At 38.6% G+C, this 23,568-nt stretch overlaps 1 protein-coding gene across 3 annotated transcripts in view; it reads left to right on the top strand.

Moving 5' to 3' along the window:
• The window catches only part of cadm2a (cell adhesion molecule 2a), a 268,631-nt gene that overhangs the window by 187,315 nt on the left and 57,748 nt on the right, over positions 1-23,568 (top strand). For all 3 annotated transcript variants that reach the window (XM_059351982.1, XM_059351983.1, XM_059351981.1), the window contains one exon: positions 13,281-13,430. In XM_059351982.1, the coding sequence (XP_059207965.1) occupies positions 13,281-13,430 (150 nt within the window). The remainder of the gene's footprint in view (positions 1-13,280; positions 13,431-23,568) is intronic.

Genomic DNA, 23,568 nt, shown 5'->3' with positions numbered 1-23,568 from the left:
ATTTTGCCTTTTTTCGTCAAATAACATTTAGTGTATATTGCACTGCTCGCTTTCAGCCAGCACTTTTTATTGGTAGCACACAACCCACACACATGATCCACGCTGACACGCAGCACACACAAACGTGGTTATGTACAAAGAGGCAAGCATGCAGAAAATGCACTTATGCTTACTTGTGCATAAATCAGGGCATCATTTAAATGCCTGTTTCCCACTTGTCTGCTTAACATCACAGAGAGTGTGAGAAACAGAACCCTCTTTAGCTAGAAGGAAGCATTTAAGATATTTTTGCACTTCTCTTTAGTTGTTTACTTCAGTCGCTGCTTTCTTGCTTTCACTTATCCGTCAAAACATGTACTTTTGTCCTTTCCCTAACTCGCCTTTGCTCTCAAGCTTCTTCTGCTCGCTTTTGCCAGCTGGAAGAAAGCAGTGTATGAAGTATTTATGAAGGCCAGGTTTACCTCTGTCATAAAACCATGAGATGTCTGCCCTTGGCACGGAAAGGATAGTGAGATCCCTGGCCCATTCTGGACTGAGCTTGAACTCGTGGAGCTTATACACGGAGAATGGGCAGAGGTTTATATCTCTGCCCTTTAAATTGATGTGGCTGAATCAAGGGCAGGTATACTGGGCAAATGATATTGGTGTCTGAAAGCGTGTCTGGCCACAGATTTGAAATGAGTGTGGGTTTTTTATATATATATGATTTTTTCCTCAAACTGCTGTGTACTCGGGTATGTTTGTTTCCTCTAGTGCTTTGTACACACAAGAACGTGCCATCTTAGGAGAAAATCTTCCTGGATGTTTTGTCATCACCATATCACCGTCTGTTAACACCTTTCACACCCCAGATGCGACTGGAAAAAAAATCCTCCCTCAAACTCAAAAACAAGCCAAAAAGATGTCACTCAGCACTCTGACAGCTTGTGATTCCTCCCAAACCGTCTCCTCTCTGTCATTCGCTTAAACAACACCTAATATCTCCATGGAGAACCAGGTAATATTTTGTTGATCTGACTTCAGTTGTTGAGTTGGACATCAACTTTGTGATGGCAGCACCAACAGCTGCCCAGTCTAATTACTGTATGTAAATGACAACAGCGCTGCCATAGCCAGCCTCTCTGGTGCTGGATAATTAATTTCATATCTGCAGATCAGAAATGACTGTCCTGAGGTGGTTGTAGACCAGCGCTGAATACAAAGGTAGCTCCACCCTCTGCAGGGGTTGCATTCAATTTGCTCACAGCAGGAGCCTTATCACTGTAAAAGAGCAAGTTTAGATTGGAAGTGTGCACACACACAAACACACATGCAGGAATTATCATACAGTACACTCAGAAACAAACAGAACAAAGCAGAGGAATAGAATTTTTCATCACTTCAGTTATAAGAACCAGAAAGGAGAGAGACTACGTAAGCCAATTTGTGGCTATTTGCATAATAATAATGTAATTTATATGAATATTTCTAACTCATAGAGTTCAGTTTATTAAAGGTCACTTAACTCAAAATTTTTCATTACACATTATTATTCTCCCTGCATGGGGTCTATGAACGGAATATTACACATGCATTTATACATAATGTGTGTTGATTGTTATCAGTTATCAGTTGCATGAAGTCGTTTTCAGATAGTATATCCTTTAGGCTTGTTTCTTCACTTGGCAAATGCATATATAATAGGGTTGTCAAAAGTATCTAAAATAGTAGTACTAAAACGTTGTATCCGGATACAATACTCATTTTCAAAAAGTAGCGATACCCCCTCAACCTTTCGTTTCAAACTGACCTATTACTGATGTTATCGTGGCCGGTGGCCAGCCATTAGCCGCAGTTAGCAATTAAAGGCTGACGTCACGTTAATGATTATAAACAACATAAATAAATAAATAGATAGATAAATAAATCAGGCATATAGTATGCCCATATTACGTTTATTGACACAGTGTCAGTATACATAAGCATAGAGTTAATAAGTTTATATAAATGTTGGTGACTGAAAAGTGTTATTTTCTCTCTTGAAGTCCCAGAATGAAGCAGAGAAAAGTCGGCTTATCAAGCTTGCCTAATATTGTGCACAGCATACAACCTCAAAATATTTTTCTACTTGTTATTATTTATTGTATTTATTTATTTTTTGCACAACCTCAGACCTGAAGACCAGTTTCTTGCTGGTTACTGTTTTTTATTATAAATACCCATGATTCTGTTAATTTTCACATGTTGCATTTTTCTTGTTCATAATTTTGGGCTCTTTGTTTTTATCCTGGTGGTATCGAAAATGGTATCGAGTATCGAATATTTTCCTGAGTATCGGTATCGAGTTGAAAATTTTAGTATCGTGACAACCCTAATATATACTTAGATATATGAAGGATACATTTACCATACTTTCACTAAGCAATGATGACAAGACCGAACACAATGACATGTATAATCACGGTTGTTGTCGTGAAATCAAGACGTCACTTCACAGTTAAATAATGATTCTAAAATAAAAGATGTGCTGATGTTACCTGGTCATCATCTCCACATCTTGCCATGACGTTCAAGCACCTTTGAAAAATGTTTTTACCAAAACATGACTCATCAGCTGTTTTGCAGCTTTATAAATCCTCCAAGCTGAAAATATTGAATCAGCTAAATCTAAAAAGAGAAGCATTACCCTCTGGTTTCACACGTGGCACTTGAGCCCTGGCCTCCCGGGTTAAAGTCCTATGTTTGACCCATTTATCTGCCACAACCTATTGTTAATATTGACATTTTCACCTGACATCTTGGCAGAACGCCATGAAAGCAAACCTCCCAAGTGTGATTTAAGACAGCTTAGATAAAGACATACAATTACCACAGGCTTCAACAGATAAGACAGGAATGTAATTAACACGTAGATATACATAAATGGCACAAATTAGTTCTTTATGTTTAAAAAAAAAAAAGTCTGTTGGGTAATACTAATCTTTCAGCATGGAAGTCACAATGTGGCCATCTTAACCCAACTTTCTTTGAAGCCTCTTTATGTAATGCATTACAAACATACTTATAATGTGTTATAATGTGTTAATATCACTATATAACACAGTTATAAGCACTCATAAATATTCATAATGCTTCAAAGCAATATTATAGCATGGAATTGTATTGTTGTTGTACGCCCATGTGAATAATGCATAGGTTACACTTTACAATAACCAACTAAGTGATGTTTATAAGTGGTTTATAGACCAATTATTAATAATTTACAAAGTGCTATACATATTTAATCGTTAAATGTTTTCAAACAATTTCTTAAAGCTCTATGAATAATTTCAAAATCATTAACATACTTAATAGGGTGTTAAAAATGTTATAATCAGTGCAACTAAAGTTATTCATAAACTATTAATTTTAATTTAATTGTTTGTTAATGGTAAAGTAACTATAAACCTATATTAATATACCATCTATTTGCCATTTATAAATGATTTAGTTTAGATTTTTAGATTTAGTTAGTTAAAGATTAATACAGTACGTATTTACCATTATGAATGGCCTATATACAGTTTATAAATGATGATTAAACATTAATAATCTGTTTACCATTTATAAATTATGGTTATTGTAAAGTGTTATGCATTATAAACTTACTTATGATGCATTATAGGGTTGACTGCATTAGTAATAGTGGTTGCAATGCTTTATAATGATTTTTATAATGTACTACAAGTATGAAATAATACTATCCTTGCAAAAACAATTTATGTAATTGGACAGCAGTGACCTTATTGGGCAGTATTAATTGCTAATTTGTTATGATTATTGTTATATTGGCACTATCGATATTTAAAAATGCTTATAACTATGATTATTCAGTGCTATAAGTAGATTTGAATGTATCATAGACATTTTTTCAGATTCTTATATCAAAACAAAACTCCTCTTATTGCTTTTTATTTTGTTTTTTAATCTGCACATAATACTCTGACTTGCAGAAGACTAACATATATCATGTTCGGCTTGCTGAATCTTGAGGGTGTGGCTGTTGCCATGACTCATCACCTCCTCTGCTTTCAAGACATGTACAAGATAAATGGCGTACAATGCTGCAGCCCCCTTTTGCTCTCCTGTGTAGAAAGAGAGATTTTCACAGGAACATGCAATTTCATTTCAACGTGAATACCGGCAACTCATTATCCAGGTGTAATTGTGTCATGAGATGTTGATAAATCACATCCGAGATGCAACCTGGATTCAGGATGAACTGTTGAGAAAGAAGCCAGTCTGTGTATGACATTTTCCTGTGAAAAAGAAAGGAGTTTGTGTGAAAATTGACACAGTAGGAGGTAGAGTCCCAGAGCGAGGGCAGGAAGTGAGGATGCACTTGTCTGATATGTTAGCTGCTGTTCCAGGAAGTTACTAACAACATTTTGCACTCTATATTATCAGCGAAAATTGGTTCTCAACCCCACCAAATAAAGGGGAAAAAAGAAATCCTGCCTGTAAGTTATAATACATTTGTGTTTTCAACATTTTGCTGATGGTTTACAGCAGCCAGGTGGTTGTGGATAAGTTTTCTTGCTCAAGGACAGGATACATGGCAGCTCCTGAGATGATCAAACTCTCGACCTTGTACGGTCTCTCCAATCACTGGGCCACCCTGCTGCCTGACACTCTGAGAATCACTCAGTCGGAGAAGCTCCTGTTTCCAGCTGTGTAGCCACCTGTGTAACCTTAGACACTAACTGGTCATGGCACAGCTATCATGTCCTATATAATCTTCTGCTTCTCATTCATGATCTTCTGAGCGGAATGCACTTTGAACAGTGCGTCAGTTGCGGCTGTATAAACACTTCATTATAAAGCTGATGATAAAAACATCAGCTGATGATAAAAAATATCAGCTTGTCTTTAAAATGCTTTAAAAATTGTATTTTTACCTTGAGTTTAAAAATGTATTTAATACATGAAGAAATGTTTGGGTAGGAGTTTTTTGACTCAATATGGGTTTGCTTGAGGTACTCTTATGGATACGTTCACAAAGCACTCTCATTTAAACAATTATAGTCATGGTAGATCTAAAGGCATGCTCTGATGTGTATTGACTCTCTTATGAAGGCTTAATGCCATATCCATTAAATACTCAAACATGGTGAAACAAGCTCCAACACATTTTGGCATTCAGCCTTCATGAGGAAGTCAATACACAGCAGGTCTTTTTAGGTCTAACGTGACTATAATAGTGTTTCCATCAACTACTTTCTCTGCATATTTTGAAGATTTGCAGGAGAAAAGCTTGATGGAATAATAAAAAAAAAAAATTGTCAATAATTTTGCATAAAAGTTTCTAGGTCGCTTGAGGTGATATTTGTCTTTTGCGAAAAATAGTTACCGGTAATGTGCTAAACGGGAAATTAAACACTTTTTCTGATGTATGGAACATTTCACTCACATGACTGGTCAGCTGTTTCTGGTCAAGACGAGCTGACATGAAAGAACAATTATAAGTTGCACAGTTGAATCTAATTCCTGAATGCTCTCCATTTTCTCTCATTGGTGGCCAAAGCTGTCCGATTAGCAACCTCTTTCTTGTTGTTTTTTCTCTCTGACGTATTAGCCTGCAGCAGTGCATCACACTGCCATCTTCAGACCAAAGTATGTTTATGCAGCTTTATACCAGTTGTTGGCAACGTCCCTAATTCACTTTTTTTTTAACATTGGCTTCGACTTTAATGGAAAAACAGCTTATTCCATCACCATAAAGGCATTTTAATTGAGTATTTGTGTTAAATTGAGAGTCCCTGGGATTGTTATTGGTGTTGGTTATTTCCACCATGTTTGAGTTTTTAATGGATAATTCTGGTGTGTTTCAATTTGTTTTTTAAACAAACCCAGTGTTAATCCAAGCTCAAAAACAAAGGTCATGAGTATGATTTGGTCCCAAACTGTCCTTTGTAAAAATAAAATAAAAAACTATACTACTAAACCACCCTCCTGGTTCATATTTCACCTTCTCTTCTTATCGTATCTTCTAATCAGAGTTTTTTCACGGTAAACTTTTAACGAGTGTGCTAACTTTCAGGGTTTCTACGGTTGTTAATGACCGGTTGGAAATAAAGGTTAACCTGTGGTAATAAAGCCAAATTAAATAGTTTTTCACTGTAAAGTAATGACTACCTAATTAAATATATAAATTTGGAGCTAAACATTAAACTCAAATTAATAAATATTTCAACATAATAGTCCCATGCAGGCACTTAAGCTCCGCCAGCTGCCATCTGTAATGTAGCTAATTGTCAAATATTAATTAGATGAAAACATATTTTTAAAAATAGCCATTAGCTATATTGTTAATTTGATCTTCTGTGTATTCAATATCTATCTAGATCTGCATGAATGATTTAAGTTGCACTTCAATTATAATTGCAATTTAAAATAATACCGCCATTGCTGTTTGAACAAACTCTTTGAGATAAAGTTAAGTGTCCTTCAGTTAGAAACAGATGCTAATCATTACAGAAGCTGTCTGGCCTATATTTGGGTAAAAAATGCAAAAACACTTTAAATGAGCAGACACAACTCAAGTAGAAACAAAATGAAAGTGAGTGCACAGCTACCAGCCTCTATCAGAGACCAGTTCTGCCATTAATGATAGTTTGTAATTGGTCGACCTCTAGTTCACAGCCAACCTGACTGCTTTAGCACTCCTAGATCTCTCTCTGGTGTTTATATATGGGATAGAAATTATGGCACTGTCAAAACAAGACTAATCCTTTGAATCCAAATTTACAGTGATGACATCCAGAGTCTGCATTAAATGGTATTATGTTCGACTGGCTTAAAAGGTGAATCGGCTAATCAAAACTGTGGGCTGCCTCTTTCCGTTCTGTAATCCTGTATTCCCAGCCCATACATCATAGCTCTACAGCTCAGTTGAGCACCAGTCCTGGTATAAAGGTCAGTAGCTCCAGGCTGTCCGTCTGTCTCCCTGCATCTCTCTCTTTTTCTCTGCTTCTTGAATGCCTAAATAAGAAAGGTTAGTAGACTCAGCTGCTCTTGCTTGAAAGGTCATGTCGGAGAGCAGGCAGGAAGCATCCGGGATACTCTTATCATTATTATTTGTCCGGCAGTTTGCTTTGGCAACAGGTACTGTTTGTCTGAATGTGCCTTCATGTCCTGTGACTATCTCTACTGGCTGCATATGCATCTACTTTTGGCATAAGTAATAGTTTGGTCTTTGGAGAAATATTGGATGCAGTACTTTGTGCGGTGGGAGGCACACATCCAAATGATTGTGGGGAAGCTTTGCCGCCAGCCTTGATTATTAGCCAGTGCATACACTGGGTACTGGAGGGTACTGAGTGGTCCCATTAAATCCTAAGATTCAGCTCATCTAGGGAGACAGCTGTGTGAAGGGTAAAGTGTGAGAATCTAGAGGAAATAATGATTTGGAATTTGTTTGGAGGCAGCTGTAACCTGCACTGCATTAGTCAAGAAATGAAGTCTGCTTTGTAGTATAAGGTATTTATGGTGACATATATATCCAATTCAAGCGTAATAAGGCAATGTTAATTTCATTATGTCATTACTTCATAATGTCATGCGCATGAGGATGTTGTTGACCTGGCTTAGCCGCGGTATGTCAGTCAAAGTGGAGGGCAATTAAACTGACCCCACTCTCCATGAGAGATAGAGCCCGATCGAGCACAAGAAAGGAGGTAGGATCAAGATAAATTTGAAAGACTGTGGAGCACCGGGAGACAGAGAGAATATGAAAATGAGAGACAAAGAAAGTGGAAATGCCACCCTTCAGGGATCAACTAGAGGAGGAAGCGTGACACACAGAGAGGGAGAGAGAGAGGAATAGAGAGACGAGAACTGAGTGGAATGGATGTGAACTGGAAACGAGAGAGCAAGGAACTGAAAGTAGGAGAAAGCGTGGAGGTGAAGTGAGGGAAAGACCTAAATTTAGACATGGAAATCAGGAGAGAACAGCTGCCTCTTTCCCTCAGGAGATACATTTAAATCAGGTCTGGGTGGCCAGAGGGGAGAATAGAAGAACCTACTCTACTGGCCAATTAGGCACACAGAGCACTGCACTGTTCTAATATAACCATCATTGTGGCCCCGATGGCCTTTTTTAGTCCCACCGGACGTGTTTCACCAGACACCGTCGCAGGGCTCAGGCAGAGGGATCCCCGGACTGTTGTAACTTTGTATAGGCACTGAGTGAGGAGAAGAGGGACAGAAAAACAGGGCTGTGCAATAGAAAACACGGACAGAATCACAGGATTTGATAATTAAAACACAATTAAAACACAATCAACTGGATAACACAGAATATTGTGGGTTTTGCCAAAATTTGGATGCAATTTATGGTAAATGGACCTGCACTTATATAGCGCTTTTCTAGTCATTTTGCGACCACTCAATTCGCTTTACACTACAGACTGTGCTCATTCACCCTTTCACACACACATTCATACTGGTGGCAGAGGCTACCCTAAACGGTGCCACCTGCCACCATTGGGAATTCATTCACACACCGATGCACGCAGCATCGGGAGCCATTTGGGCTTCAGTATCTTGCTCAAAGATACTTTGACATGTAGGCTGCCATGGTCGGGGATCGAACCGCCAACCCTTTGGATGGGGAGCAACCCGCTCTACCAGCTGAGCCACAGCCGCCCCATTTCTAAAAATCAAGGGCTTTTTCAAAGTGGCTAAGCTGCAGGAACAGAAAAAGTGCGGCTGTGTTTTGGTGTCATTTATGGCCACGCTGCTTCTGTCTCCTCTGTGTCGAGAGCGGGGCTCAGCTCCTCCAGAAGCCAGCAGCCAGTAAATACAATCAGCCAGTTGCCCTATGAGGCCAGTTTTTAAAAATGATTTAATTTGAATAATTTTACTGCCAACTACACGGTGGTGTAGTGGTTAGCACTCACAGCAAGAGGGTCACGGGGTCGAATCCAGCCCAAGGCTCTTCTGTGTGGAGTTTGCATGTTCTCCCCGTGTCAGTGTGGGTTCTCCCCGTGGTTCTCCGGCTTCCTCCCACTGTCCAAAAACATGCAGGTTATGTTTAATTGGTGACTCTAACTTGCCTGAAGGTGTGAGTGAATCCGAGTTTGGATAAGTGGTTAAGGATAATGAATGAATGAATTTTACAGGCAGTGCTTTACAAGCAACTTGCTGAGATTTTGTTCTGTCCTGCCCGTGCCTTTAACAGCGACTGATTTGACCACAGAGGAGCGAGGGATGGCGAGTCTTTTATTCTGTCTGTAAAACTCGGTCAAATCCTGTTTCTATGCTTCTCAACTGCATCACTGTGTCAAACCAGCTGCGTCTAAAATTGGCCTGTTTTGTTTGCATTAAACTCATTAATATTTATTTAATTTGATTATTATTTAATTGTATTCATCCATCACATGATTAGATACACTTGCTAAAGACATAATGTGCTTAAGTACAGAATTCAGAAAAGTAGAAGACAAAGCACAACAAATGAGACAAAAAAAAACAAAATCGGCAGAAAATTGAAATGCTATGTATATTTGAATCTTCGGTCCTGATCAGTAAACATATATTAACTTGAACGTGATTGCAGGGTTTCATGTGTGAAATCAATGTTTTGAGAAAATGTCATTCCCTCTCACATCTACGCAGACATGCAGGAAAAACTAAGAATATTTAAATGTGTTGTACATCTTTACACTCATTTGAATCTTGCAGTATAATTCAAATGTTATTGTGAAGTGTTCATGTTTCATAACCTTAAATGATAATCTGGATGGGTAAAAGATTTTGGAAGCACCCATCTTGCTAAGGGGTATGTTAAGCATTTGCGGTAACATTAAATCACCCAAATTATATGTTTTCTCGTTTGTCAAAAGCAGATCATTTAGAGAACAAACTAGCAGATTATATTTTTTAGGGATGAGTACGGGGTTGACAATACAACAAGCGAGCATATCCCCAGAGTGTCACCGTCTTCAATTACATTACAGACACACCACTGCAGTGATGAACTAAAATTATACACTTCATCATATTGTGCCGAGCCTCACACAAAAATCATCATTGCCACCATTGAGTATGGCAGTTAACCATTACCTTCCCTTTGTTGCCAGCACAAAGGAAATAAAATGTATCACACTGGGCTGTATGTCGCCCAACTGCGTGAGTGAGAAAAATGAGAAAAAAGTAAGTGATTTAAAGAGAGGAAGTAATAAAGAGAGCGAGGGCAGGCGCAGGAGGACGGTAAATCGTTGGCAGATCATGCCTCATGCAAAACTTTCATGAATAAAACATATTCCTAGCCTCCCATTGCTCAGATCCATTTTTCCTCCGTTTCCCTGCTCTTCCCTCTCTATCTCTCACACGCATGATTAACCTCGGGAGGCCTTAATCAACACTGGAAATGACCCGTGCTCCTTGACTTACCTCGCTCTACCTCTCCTCCCCTCCTTCACCTTACCCTCTCTGCTCTCAACATGTCCTTCACCACAGGCCTGTCAGTGATGGGGTTTGCCTCACCCACTGACCCTGCAGGCAAGCGCTATTTGAGGGTTTGTTTATCTTACCTGTGCAGTCATTAACTCAAGTAAGGGAAACACTAAATTGCCTGCTGAGTGAGATCTAATACATTAACAGCGTTTGACAGGAACAACATCAAACAAATGCACACAGGGATAGTTTTAAAGGGACAGTTCACCCTGTAGAACCTGATAATAAATTCCCGATAATGTAATAACCCCGATAATGTAATAAAAAGCTGCACTTGAGTCCATTGAAAATGTTATAAAACTTGATAATGTAATAACTTCCCGATAATGTAATAAAGTGCATTTCCCAATAATGCAATACACTTTTTACCAATAATGTAATAAAGTATAACATTAATGGGAGGTTATTACATTATCAGGTTAGCCTTCATTTGGCAAGACCTGATAATGTAATAATTCCCCAATATTGTAATAATTTAACCACGCATTACTTGAGTTCAAGTGGTGATACTGTGTAGGCAACTCTAGCTCAAGAGCTCTAGCGCCACCAACAGGTCAAAGTTGAATGTTTATTAACTTTTGACCCGTTCATCCGTTTTCACAAATGAGGTATCCATGACACACGAATGCATTCAACAGCTTCTTGAAATCTAAAGGTGCCTGGTGTTATACTTTATTACATTATTGGTAAAAACTGTATTACATTATTGGGAAATGCACTTTATTACATTATCTGGAAGTTATTACATTATCAGGTTTTATTACATTTTCAATGGACTCAAGTGCAGCTTTTTATTACATTATCGTGGTTATTACATTATCGGGAATTTATTACATGATCAGGTTCTACACACCCTAAAATAAAACATGCTTTTCTTTTAACAATCAAGATTCAAAAATACAGATATTTTTCTCACCTGAAGTTTTCTTTATCAGTTTTTTGTGTGTGAGTGGCAGAGTGCCGGACATATCGGCCGTAGATATGTCTGTCTTCTCTCAAATGTAATGAAAGTAGATGGCTTGCGGTGCTCTGAGTGCCACCATTCAGGGAGAAGCATGCATCAGGACAAGAGGTTTTAGAATGCTTTTTTCATGATGCACAGTATGAAGCTGTTGGACTCAAACATTATACTATATACTTGGTGTGTATTTTAGGAACAGGCTCAACGTCTGCACTTGAGTAAGATGTTGCTTCTGTGTTTACAGGCTGACCATGAAAGAAAAGTGTTTTATGCTTAAGGAACCTTCAATCTTCAAGAATAGATGGCACTGAGCAATTACTTGATGAGAACCTTCTGTCCTGTATGCTGCTTTTATTCTGTAGCATGCGAGAACTGAATCCAAAGTTAGGTGTATTAAATGTGCATTGAAAGCTACTTCTCCACTTCTTCTCTTCCTTCATTAAACCACATCAAAAACACATTGCATCAAGAGGCTGTGGTGATCAGTTTAGCTTACTTATATCTCACCTAGGTAACGTTACAGCTCAGCTGAAGAGGAAACTATTAATAATGACATAATAGCTGTCACAAGCATGAGCCTCCTGTCCATGAGCGGCTGTAGTTCAGTAGAAAGAAAATAGTCCCTGCATGAAACTGCTCACAACAAGGTCTGTTTATTATCTTGAGTATTCGGGTCATGATTTCTGGAAAGAGCCATTGCTGTTGAAATTTTTTTTATGTTATTTGTTGACAAGCCGAGTGTCATCTAGTTTCATTATATTCAGGAGAAGGCAGGCATCTCTATGGCCGATATCTCCAACATCCACACCAAAACAACCAAGACTGATAAATAGCAAAACAAGACGAAATGTTGTTTTGATTTTGGGCTGAACCGTCCCTTTAAAAACTCCTCAATTCTAAATATGTCTTATTTCTTTATTTTCTTATATATGTTTTTTCTTTTTCAGTTTTATGATCCTTTCCTGGGGGAATGGTGGTTTAAGACGTGAGAGTTAGCTGGGGATGAATAATCTTTCTTTCCTAAGCCTTTATTCACACAGTCTTTAAAACCTGTCCTCTGGGGATAGGGACAGGGATAGATTTATGGTTATTATTATTTACTTGCTCATAGCCTCACACACACAAACACACACACACACACACAGTGAGCTGTCCAGAGTTCTGAAACTGGCAGGCAGCTATTGACAAACCAATTGCAAAAGCGACCTGTCCATGGTGCTGAAAACTAGCTCCACTCTGACTTAGAGGTCGCACACACAATTATATAACTCTGTTTATCTTTCTGTTTCTGCCATTGGATGCAGGCAAACACACACAAACATCCACACATGCACACACAAGTCCACCGAGAACAGTATTTAATTGGTCTTCCCTGTGTAGCTGAGGTTTCAGGGTTGGTACCGCAGGCTAAATGCCCCCTGTGTGTTCTATGTTAGGGTCCAATTTAGCACACAGTGGTGACTGGCCATCCTGGCTGAACATTTGCGTTTTAATTAGGGTGTTAAGCGTTTCTCAGAGACATAATCCAGATTTCCTCTCTTTGTCATGTAGTGTAAGGAGCTGCTGAGTTGCTCCTCCAGTGATAGAAAAGTATTTATTTTATGTATATCTCTATGAACCAACAGGATAAAAATCACATTACTTTCTGGTCTACTTTCATCATTTTAATTTTATATGATCATCATGAAATTTATTAAGCAAATTTAATTAACAAAGCAACCTTACAAAACAAGCAATCAAAAATGAGCCATCTGTTCACTCTGTCTAGCCCTTTATCTTCCTCTCTCCCTCCTGATGCAGCCTCATCTCCTCTAACATGTTTCTCTTATGTGTCACGTTATAGGCATCAGCGGTCAGTACCCTCTGGTTCAGAATGTGACGGTGACGGAGGGTGGGACGGCGAACATGACCTGCCGTGTGGAGTATAATGACAACACCTCCCTCCAGTGGTCAAACCCAGCACAGCAGACCCTCTTTTTCGGGGACAAGAAAGGTGAGTTTGGAAAATTGACTGACAGCAGCAACCACACGACAGATGCAGTCTGACAAAGTATTCCCTGTGTTAGGGTTTGTGGTGGCTGAGAAATGCACAAAACACACAAAAACTGGATTATTATTTTAGGCTGGAGAGCAACCTGAAAAACCCTCCGTGTTTTTGTGTGTTTGTCACTTGAATAAGCTGCTGTCTCTGTTGTGTCATAGCATCTGTCCCACATTTCATGTGTCTGTTTTTTTTGTCTGTTCTCTGTTTTCACAGCATCCATAGTAGCCTACAAATAAAAATACACATACCTTTCCTCTTTGTGGGTTGTGTGAGGCTATTATTATTTTTCTCTTAATCCCTCAACCTTATACACACACTCACAAAACCCCTCTGTTACGAAAAGCACTTGAGAATAAATATGGCCAGCTCTTATTTTTTTGCCAAGAACAGTGGTGAGCATCACCTGCCTTGAACAATTTTGTGGCGTGCATTTTTTTCTGTGCAGGTCAGAGCTGTTTTTTGTGTATATTTTTAAGTTGAAATGGATGGATGAAATGGTTAAATTGGATTTTGACCAGCAGTGTCACAAGAAGCAAGCTACTACAAATAGCTTTAATGATTACCGTCATAGATTCATATTCAGCTCATGATAAGTGCAAACCTTGGAGCAGGTTTGACAACATTGCAGTGGTGCAGAACATTTGTTTTTTTTCTATACTTTCATCAACACATGCATATTCAAAAGTTTCATATTGTTGTTCAAATCAAGTCAGAACATTAGAAACTGCCCACACACTCTCAAAGTCGACCACTCACCCTGCTGTGCAAGTGCCCTTCACTGCAACCCTGTAGTACTCAGCTGCTACTGCCTCTAGCACATACGCTGCAGTACGAATTGAATTTCAGCTAAAAGAACAAATCCTAGTATGGCACAGCATTATGGCCTTGTGAGTAATGAGTGGTGTGAGACCATGCAATTGGTCAAATGTGTTCTCACATCTTTGTTTTATCCATTCACATCTTTTTACGAGATGCTGCAATTGGTTGGATACTAAATGAAGTCAAGATAACACATTTTATAGTAAACTACGGAGGCATTTTTGGTATCTATTTTGTAATAGAAATAGAGGCATTTTTTGTCTTTTTTTTTTATCCTGGAACTGGCACCGGAACATTATTTCCATTCTTGTGAAAGTCATATCTCATGATGCCTCTGTGGATTTTTTTCAAACTTTGTAAAAGCAACTATTGAGACTCAAGGGTGAACTGATGAGGTCAAAGGATAAAGCTCACAATTGACAAACTTACAATCAAACGTCTAAGACGATAATATGTTGAAGTGATCACTGTGACATCATAACATTTAGCAAAAAAACACTTTTCTGGCCATTATTCAACACATAACTCAGGAACAGAGTGGTAGTTGTTTGGCTGGACTCAGAATTGTTGACAAGTGGGAACACATAAACCCATTTCCATTCAGTTATCTTAAAGATCAAGGGGCCCCATTTTTGTCCATCAAAATCACATTTAAATGTGTTTACTCAGAGTAATACTTTGAATGTGTGACTTTAGATACATTTTGCAATATTTAACAATGCAAATAAAATGACTGTTCTTTCAATATTGTCTTTACTAAACTCTTAATATCAAGCATATTATATATAAACTGAAGAAAGTGTTGTAATATAGGGCTTTAACAGCCTCTTCAACCAAAGTGGCCTGACAATAATGTGATCTGCAGAAAAGACTGCAAGCTCTGTATAATAAACATTTTATTTACTGGAGACCTGCACGCTGCTGCAGAGAAATTCCCTCCATTAAACGGATGCAAACTCTGGCTATCTTTGCACAGATTCACAGCAATGCACACATAAATTGTGGGTGTGGCACAAAGCCACCAATGTTTTAATGGCTAATAAGTACAAAGGCTTTATTCCTGACCTTTCACACCCTCTTCAGTAGAGTCCCCATAAAGAGGATTCATGGGTGTTATTTTGTTGGTTCATGCCTGCTGAAATGATTGTGCCCTGTGCGTCTCTCAGCTGTATTAGTCGAGTGTAATAGAGTATGAATCACACTCTCTTGTAAGTGTCTGGATTAAGCACATATGGGATTTACACAGTCTTCTTCCATTATCCGTCTGCCCATTGGGCTGCCATGCACGTGCTGTATGTTTGTGGGCATCTGTGTTGTATGTATTTTTTCATACAGCCAGTGAATGCATGCAAAGTATTTCAATTTCAACCATTCACATTTTCACTTACCGGAAAGCGGGGCAGTAAAAGGCTGCTTTGAACATCAAATTCAACAGTTGATGTTCTCTGCAGGTTATTCCATATCACACCAGGGGTCGGTCTTGGGGGTCTATTTCATGGCATTTCCAGTTCAGAGTCTGGGACTGGAAATGAAAAAGCAGCCAAGAAGTCTCTTATTATCAGCAAAGCAAAGGGATACTACTGAGGCCCCGGAATTGCGTTGCTGTTTTGGATCTGTGTGTGTGTGTGTCTCTGTGTGTGTGTGTGTGTGTGTGTGTGTGTGTGTGTGTGTGTGTGTGTGTGTGTGTGTGTGTGTGTGTGTGTGTGTGTGTTTGTGTGTGTGTGTGTGTGTGTGTGTGTGTGTGTGTGTGTGCTTTGGGAGTTGTCTTGCTGAACGTGGCAAATTCAGATGCACATGCTGATGGGAGCACTGAGATGGTGAGTGTTTCCAAAGTGCCACTGGCAGTGTGAGAAAGGAAAGATGTCTCAGCTGCAAGCGCCTTTGAGCACAGTAGGTTTCAGATTAATTTTCCTTGCTGCCTGTTGGGAAGAAGAAGATGGGGATTAGGGCAAGCACACAGTTGCTCAAAAATACAACCTCTACTCTGCAACTTTTTGCATACTTTGAAAAATATCTGCTTTTGCTCCTCGTGGCAACATACAAGAAATTATTTTTACGAAGTTCAACATCTACCTTCTTGTGGATTGTCTCCAAAATGTACTTTTTTTCCTGTTTGATTGTGAAGTCGGTGCTTAAAAATTATCTTCTAGTAAAAAAAGAATACCTCTCTGGGCGATTAGATGTCACAATATTTTTGTAACAAATGTAACAAATATATTTATAAAGATATTGTTCCAGTATTGTAGGGTTGACTGTTGGGGCTTTCACAAAGTATTTAGATTAGACTCTTAATTGAAAAATAGATATAATTGCTAAGTGGGTAAAGGCAAATAGATCAGCTAAAATAAGCTGGTTAATTCAGAAAACTACATAACTTTCCTGTAATGCAGCATTTTAAATCATGAAAAGACAACACTTATGCCATATCACGATATCCAAAATCTAAGAGGATATCTAGTCTCATATTACTATATCGATATATTATCAGTATGTTACCCTGCCCTACCTCTATGTGGCTTATTCATCGCAGTCTATTGAAAAAAATATACATAGAAAACATAGATTTTCCACTCATATCATACAGAATACATTCATATTCTGTGTATGAGTGCAAGTGACAAAAAATCAGCTGAATTTGTCATGTTTGTTTTCTAATTCAACAGATTGTTGTCTGTGGACACGTGGCAGCATGTGTTGCATCTCACAGAGTGTCACTTACATCCTCTATTAAAGTCCGCCACAGAGTATTAGCATAAACATATTGTCTTTTCAAAGACAAACGCAGCGACTGACTCCATTACAGTCCTTTGAGTGGTGCCGGTTTTGCAGCCGTTGTTGTTTAATGTCAGGGCTGAGGCTCACCTCCAAGACGTTTAGTTGGATGAAAGAGGCTCCTCTTGTCTTTCCGTCCTCTCAAAGGTGCTCCGATGGCTGTGAAGAGTTGTTTGAATTTCAAATAAGTCATTGTCCTGAAAGTAGCCAATTTTGTCCTTTCCATCACTTACCACTGAGGGACTTAAGCTTCGACAGCGAGAGAGAGATGAGCACTGGGCAAGAGGGATTCTCTCCTTTATAACATTCAAAAGAGGCTAATATCTTTTTTACAAATTGCTCTTTTGGTTTCATGTAATTCAAGACCTGATAATAGCTTTATTTCCTAGATGGAGAAATTTTGCAATGAGGCATAATTACAATGTATTCGTTATTCCCGTACTAGAAAGAACCAATGTGTAATTACTTTCCAGGCTAAATTTGCAGGCCTATTTAGTGGACTCATCATGTGAGCGCTGGCGAAGGTATGACATGAAATCATTTATTCAACATGGTAAATGTAATTTGCTAACCCTTTTTCATCCCATTTTTTTTCCAACACCCACATCTGTGTTTTCATTTTCAACCTACTCTCTTGATCCATTTCGCTTCTCTTTAATTATCTGCCCACCCCTGCCTTCTGGAGTCTGGCAGGATCATGGTTTTACCTGTTCATATAAACATCATCAAGTATTCATCTACATTATTGGTTGATCTGAATGCATTGTACGTATTTCTCAGGTAGGGTGTGAATGGTTACCACAATATCCATGTCCATGTGAGTTCTTTTGTCATAGCAGATATATTCTGGGTGCTCTCCAGGATGAAACGGTGACACTTCTTGCTTCATGAAAGTGCGGCTGTTCTGTTTTCAAGATTATATTTCATGAGATTTGGTTTTACTTTGAGTTTGATTGGAGTTTTGTTCAGTCTTGACTGGTGGTGGCAATCACTGGCAGCCCCACGATTCGATACTATCACAATACTTTAGGTCCAATACGATATTATTGCAATTTTAAACATTTTTGATATGAGTATCGTGATAACGTATATTGCGATAAATTGTGATTTATTGCTTCATCAACAACTTGTTTTTCTTACTTCAATATTTTTTATTGCAGCAAAATGGGATTTTGCAGACAGACTGTCCAACACAAAATTCATTAAACCTGTTGGTATTCCTGCATAGTAGAACCTAACTGAATCCAAACATGTCAAAACAGTTACTGTACAGGCATTTTGAACAATGCAACTTTGGGAAAAGCAATTGGGGAATTAAAACAGTAAATTTATGTTTAATTTAAATAAAATAAAGTAAAATATCTCATCTCAGCACCACCTTGTGCCTTAAAAGCAACTGATTTTATTAGTCTGGTACCAAAAAAGTTTGTATTTGAAATAATATAAATCTATGGATTAATTATAAATACTTGGTGTCCTTAATACAATATTGCAACTCACTTTCTTACACTTGAACATGATTTTTTGACTGGGCCAGCATGCTTATGTACTGGCAACACTTCCCTTTATTTATATTAAAGTCATCTAAAGACAATTTATTTTTTGTCACTGGATCTAAAAGTCTCATTTTCAAAGGAATGAAAAGGTTAATTTAATTATTTAGAAGAATTAAAACATATATATTTTATTAACAGCATTTACATGAACAAATTAAATTGTCAGATAAGCATTTCTTCCACATGCATGACCCCATTCATAATCCAGTTAATTTAAGCAAAATGTCCGTTCAGACAAGTTATTAAACTTTTTGGCAATGAAACTATCCAAACATCATAAATATGCATTGCAGTTGTAGGGTGTTAATAAATGCAAATTTTTAGGACACATTTTTGGTTTTGAGCTGTATTGGTCGTGTCACATGGTGTTCCTTGGAGAAGACAAGCTGGCGATGAAAAGGTCGCAATGACTGTGATTATGTGACATAACGCCATGTGTACAAACCAGTATCTGCAGCTTTTTGCTGTACAAATGGCAACATGTTGATCACAACCTTACCAAAGTGCCTGCTGTACCTGTGGCGGACATCTCTGCCTACGCTGAGCCATCTGCAGATTGATTCAATCTGTTTAAACATTAAGATTAGTGTTCTGGGTGAACAGCTAAGGGCCAAGCGATCGGTTTTAGGCCCCGAGCTTCTAAATATGAGGCTTTTCAGGTCCTCAGATGTCAAATATTCAGCTGTCTGAATCAATTTGCTGGCTGTTTGTGGTTGTGTGAGCGCGTGTTTGTGTGTGTATGTAAGTGCACATAAACGTGTGTGCATGTGAAATGTCAAGCATTCCACCTACCCAGTATATGCAGCCATGAAAGCTTTGATGCATTCAGAGTATCTGTGCCTGAGCAATTTAGGGGATAGGCTTTTAAAAGTTTTCCAAAGTAAATAACAAAATAAGAAATGCCTGACAGACTTTTTATTAAACAGATAGCAGAACTTTCTCTCAAAACTTAATCTTCGCAAGGAAAGTTAAACTTTTGAGACAGCTGTCTTTTTTTTTTATTTCCTGGAAGAGTGCCTCTATGAAACATCCTTTCATATCGTCCTGAAGATTGGTACGGTGTTCTCTCTGATAGAAAAAAACTTGACTGTAAATCTCCAAAGATCCCTAACAAGTCCCCTCTCCCCAAGACAAGCACCATAAAACATGAGAGGAAGAAAAAGAGGAAAAAGGAGACGGAATGTAGGCCTTGGTGGGATAAAGGGGAGGAATTAAGGAGGCATTTTATGAGAGCTTTCAGACGCAGTTATCACCTCTGAAAGACACAGGCAAACTTTTCTTTGACCTTGAGCATTCTGCGTCATCTTTCTTTGCCACCTCGCTTTGCCTGTTTGAGTATAACATTCTGCTATTGATTCTTTTTTTAAAAGAAGCTACTTACTTTGCATTTTATTTAGAGGTGCAGACAGGTAGAATAATTAAAGGCAGAGATCTGTATAGTTGTCATTGACTCTGTATGCGAGTGTGTCGCCTATGGATCAGAGAAAGTGGTGTCAGATAAATGTCAGCTCTGTTGCTTCTACTGTAAAGCAGGTTGGAGCGAGACAGAGACTGCATTGTCAAATGAAGCAATAGATCCAGTTATTACTGCCTTTATTAGTAGAGCCACTTATCATCTGCGAGGTGTAGAGAAAAATACCTGAGGCAAATGGGAATAATTAGCTCACACTTAGTGGCAGGCTTATTCTTTCTCTCTTCCGGGGGAAACTTCTGGAGCGCAGAGAAAAGAAACCATATTTTATAATAGAATTGAGGATTTAAAAAAATCTGAAAATGTGGCTCTACAAACACGGTCCACTTTCTTTCAAACACTTTTCAAAGTCACTTTTGAAGGATAGCTGTAGTGGGTATCCTAGAAAAATATGAAACTCCTTATAGACCAAGGTACTTGTTCTTCTACTCTGGAGCTAGAGGGGGAAAATGTATCCCTCTGCAAAACACAATAGGGTTTATAAGCAAGAGCTGTCTCCTCACTGACCCGCTTCTCACAAGGACTTAATGAAGTGGGGCTGGTGGAGGTGTCCCACTGAACTCGGCAAGGCAGGTAGAAACTGATGAAAGGAAATCATTTCTGTCACAGGGAAAAATCTCCACAAGCCAATTACTGTATAGAGTATGGCACATTTTACATTTTAAAAAGCCGGTGTGCCTTGGAAAAAGGGTATAACAGGTAATGGAGGTTGAGAAACGGCTGAGATATAGAATATACATTAAGCTATTCAATAAACATTGCATTCTGTTTCTTCCCTCTCTCTCTATCGCTCCCTCACACTCACACACACATACACAGACAAGCTCAAGTCTCCAGATGGGTTGTTGACAAGGAAAAGAGAACAGTCACATCCAGACACAGGCGGCTGAATGTATATTCTAAAAATTTGCACTTTTCTCATTATAAAAGTGTGTCACTTGAATGAGCAAACACCTGCCAAGGTTCTATACTAATACATAGTGTCCCTGGATACAAGAAGGGACAGGGAGGAGGGGAGGCCAAGGGAGAGGCTGCGAGAGGACAGGGCAGGAGAGGAGAAGAGGGAAGGGAAATAAAGGGATGAAGTGAAATGTGCAAACACGATAGGCTTAAAATTAGTGACTTCAGAGCCATGACTATTTGCTTATGCATGCACTGTGTATGCCTATACAATAAACGCATCCTTAATGTACAAATGTAATTACCTTTTTATACATGCACATGTCCGCACACGCTATGCTTACCCACCCGCTGCTTTTAATGATGGAGTGTGGCCGTGGAGAACTGCTAGATATGCATCCAATTTAGCTCAGTGGATATGTGCCGTATGCCCACACAGCACACAGTACTGCATGTAGCTGCACGCTGATGGGTTGCTGCTTTACTCAGGCTCTGGCAACATACTGATGAGTCACAAAACCATCAGCTGTGTGATAATGGATGTAGATTTCCTCATGTTGAGCTGAAAACACGTTTTTGGACTCTGTTTTATAGCATATCCCGATTGTATCCATTGGCTTTATAAAGTCAAGACAGCAAGAAAACACTTGAAATACGATTTCTGCAATACAGAACTGAAACACTTTTGGAGCTGGTTTGAAATGCGATTCAAATCTGATTTAGGATGGACACAATGCCTGCCAAGAGCCCCCGGTTCATTCATAATTTGTATGCTACCTATGATTTTAAAATGTTCCCATTAGTCATTTGCAGACGGCAACACACAATCCATAAATGCAGCTAGTTTATAGGTTTACTGATTAACGGCACCATCTCAGGACCTTTAGGAATCCGACCTTTGGCCCTTTGGTCCATGGATGGCGCCGTTAAACAGTCAATCTATAAACTGGCTGTGTTTATGGATTTTATCATTTTTTTCTGTTTATCAGACACAAATGAGACAATTATTAGCAAGTTATTAGCAAGTTAGCATGCCCTTAAAGTAAACATTGTCAGGCTGGGCTCAAGTCAGCGAGATGCAGAGCAGGTGAACTTAAAAGTTTCTTTATTCAAAAAATGCAGCATTGTAAGTCCTCAGAGAGTGAAAGAAAAGGGCTATGAAACACCTGACTGAGTAAAAACTAAACAAAGAAAAGTTGCTCCAAAGGAGGATAATCACTGAATTTATCTACACTAAAAACTAAATATATGAATCCTAATCTAAGATAAGGGGGAAAACTAACTAAACTCTCAGGGGGAAAACAATAAAATAATAAAAACACATACATACAAAAAGCGCTCCAAAAGGGAGGAACAAAACGGCTGACTCAAAAACTATGAAACTAAGAACTGTGTTTATCAAATAAATTACTAAGAAAAATCACTCTTGCGAGGAAACCAAAAAGGTGAAAACAAGACAAGCTGTGTCAAGAAGGAGATAACTGGCTGGTATGGTGACGGGGTCAAACATACTGGACCAAGACAAGGGAAAACACAGACTATTGGAACACATGGAGGGAAGGGAGCACCAGGTGAACACAAACGGTGATTAGGGGAGACAATCAGACAGATGACACAAGGGGAAAGACAAGTGTCCTGAAACGAGAGGAGAATTACTATTTCAAAATAAAACAGGAAATAACAAGACCAGAACACCAAATAAAACACCACTTTTACAGCAGTGTGACAAACATAGCACACAGGAGTTAAACATATATCTAATTAGCTACTTAGCTAATTGGCAAATTAGTCTACCAGTGGTGGGGATTGAGGCGGAGCTCTGCCACTGACACAAGCCAAATCAGTGCGCTCATTTTCTGTAAATAGGGTCACATGAACGCTTTGTGGAATAAGCAAACTAACTAGTGAGCTAACTAGCTCACAGCCAACTCGTTACCTAGCTAGCTTGCTAACTCCATCATACTTTCATTCTATGCTGGTTAAAGGAAATGAAGTTCTACCTTGCAGTAGCAATTCCTATGCTGTGACAAATATGTGCCGATTAATGCTACCTATACACCAGAAGACTTTGAAAAGATTTGGAAAGACTCCTGCAAAACTATCAGCTCACATCTGCTGACATCTAAAGACAACTGTTGAGTTTTTAGTCCCAGCCTAGTCTCAGACTGAGATTCTACAAAGACTGTGAATCTTGCAGGATCACTAATTACAAGACTACAACTAGATTTCCTTTAGCATTTTTTACCTACCATGCAATTTTTGTGTGTGCAGTGGTTTGTGTTGGAAAAAAAAACAACAAAAAGAAGAGGAGAAGACGCCACAAAATGCCCCCTCACAAAGCTGAAAAGGGGTTTCTGTTTTTCTGACATGAAAAGTGACTATTTTACAGTAAAATAAATATAAGGAAGAATAAAGGAAAGGAAACTGTAGAAAAGAATCCATGATATACATTTATGTCCTATTTAATTATTTGTTTAATTGAATAATTATACTTATCAGCTCTATCAACTTTCATTTAGTTAATCACACATTCATCATCAATTATTTATTACTTATTTATGTATACATT

The sequence above is a fragment of the Centropristis striata genome, chromosome 15 (genome assembly GCF_030273125.1).
Source record: "Centropristis striata isolate RG_2023a ecotype Rhode Island chromosome 15, C.striata_1.0, whole genome shotgun sequence".
Lineage (NCBI taxonomy): Eukaryota > Metazoa > Chordata > Actinopteri > Perciformes > Serranidae > Centropristis > Centropristis striata.
Note: the sequence above shows the minus strand (reverse complement) of the source record. Positions and strands in the feature narration are given on the sequence as shown.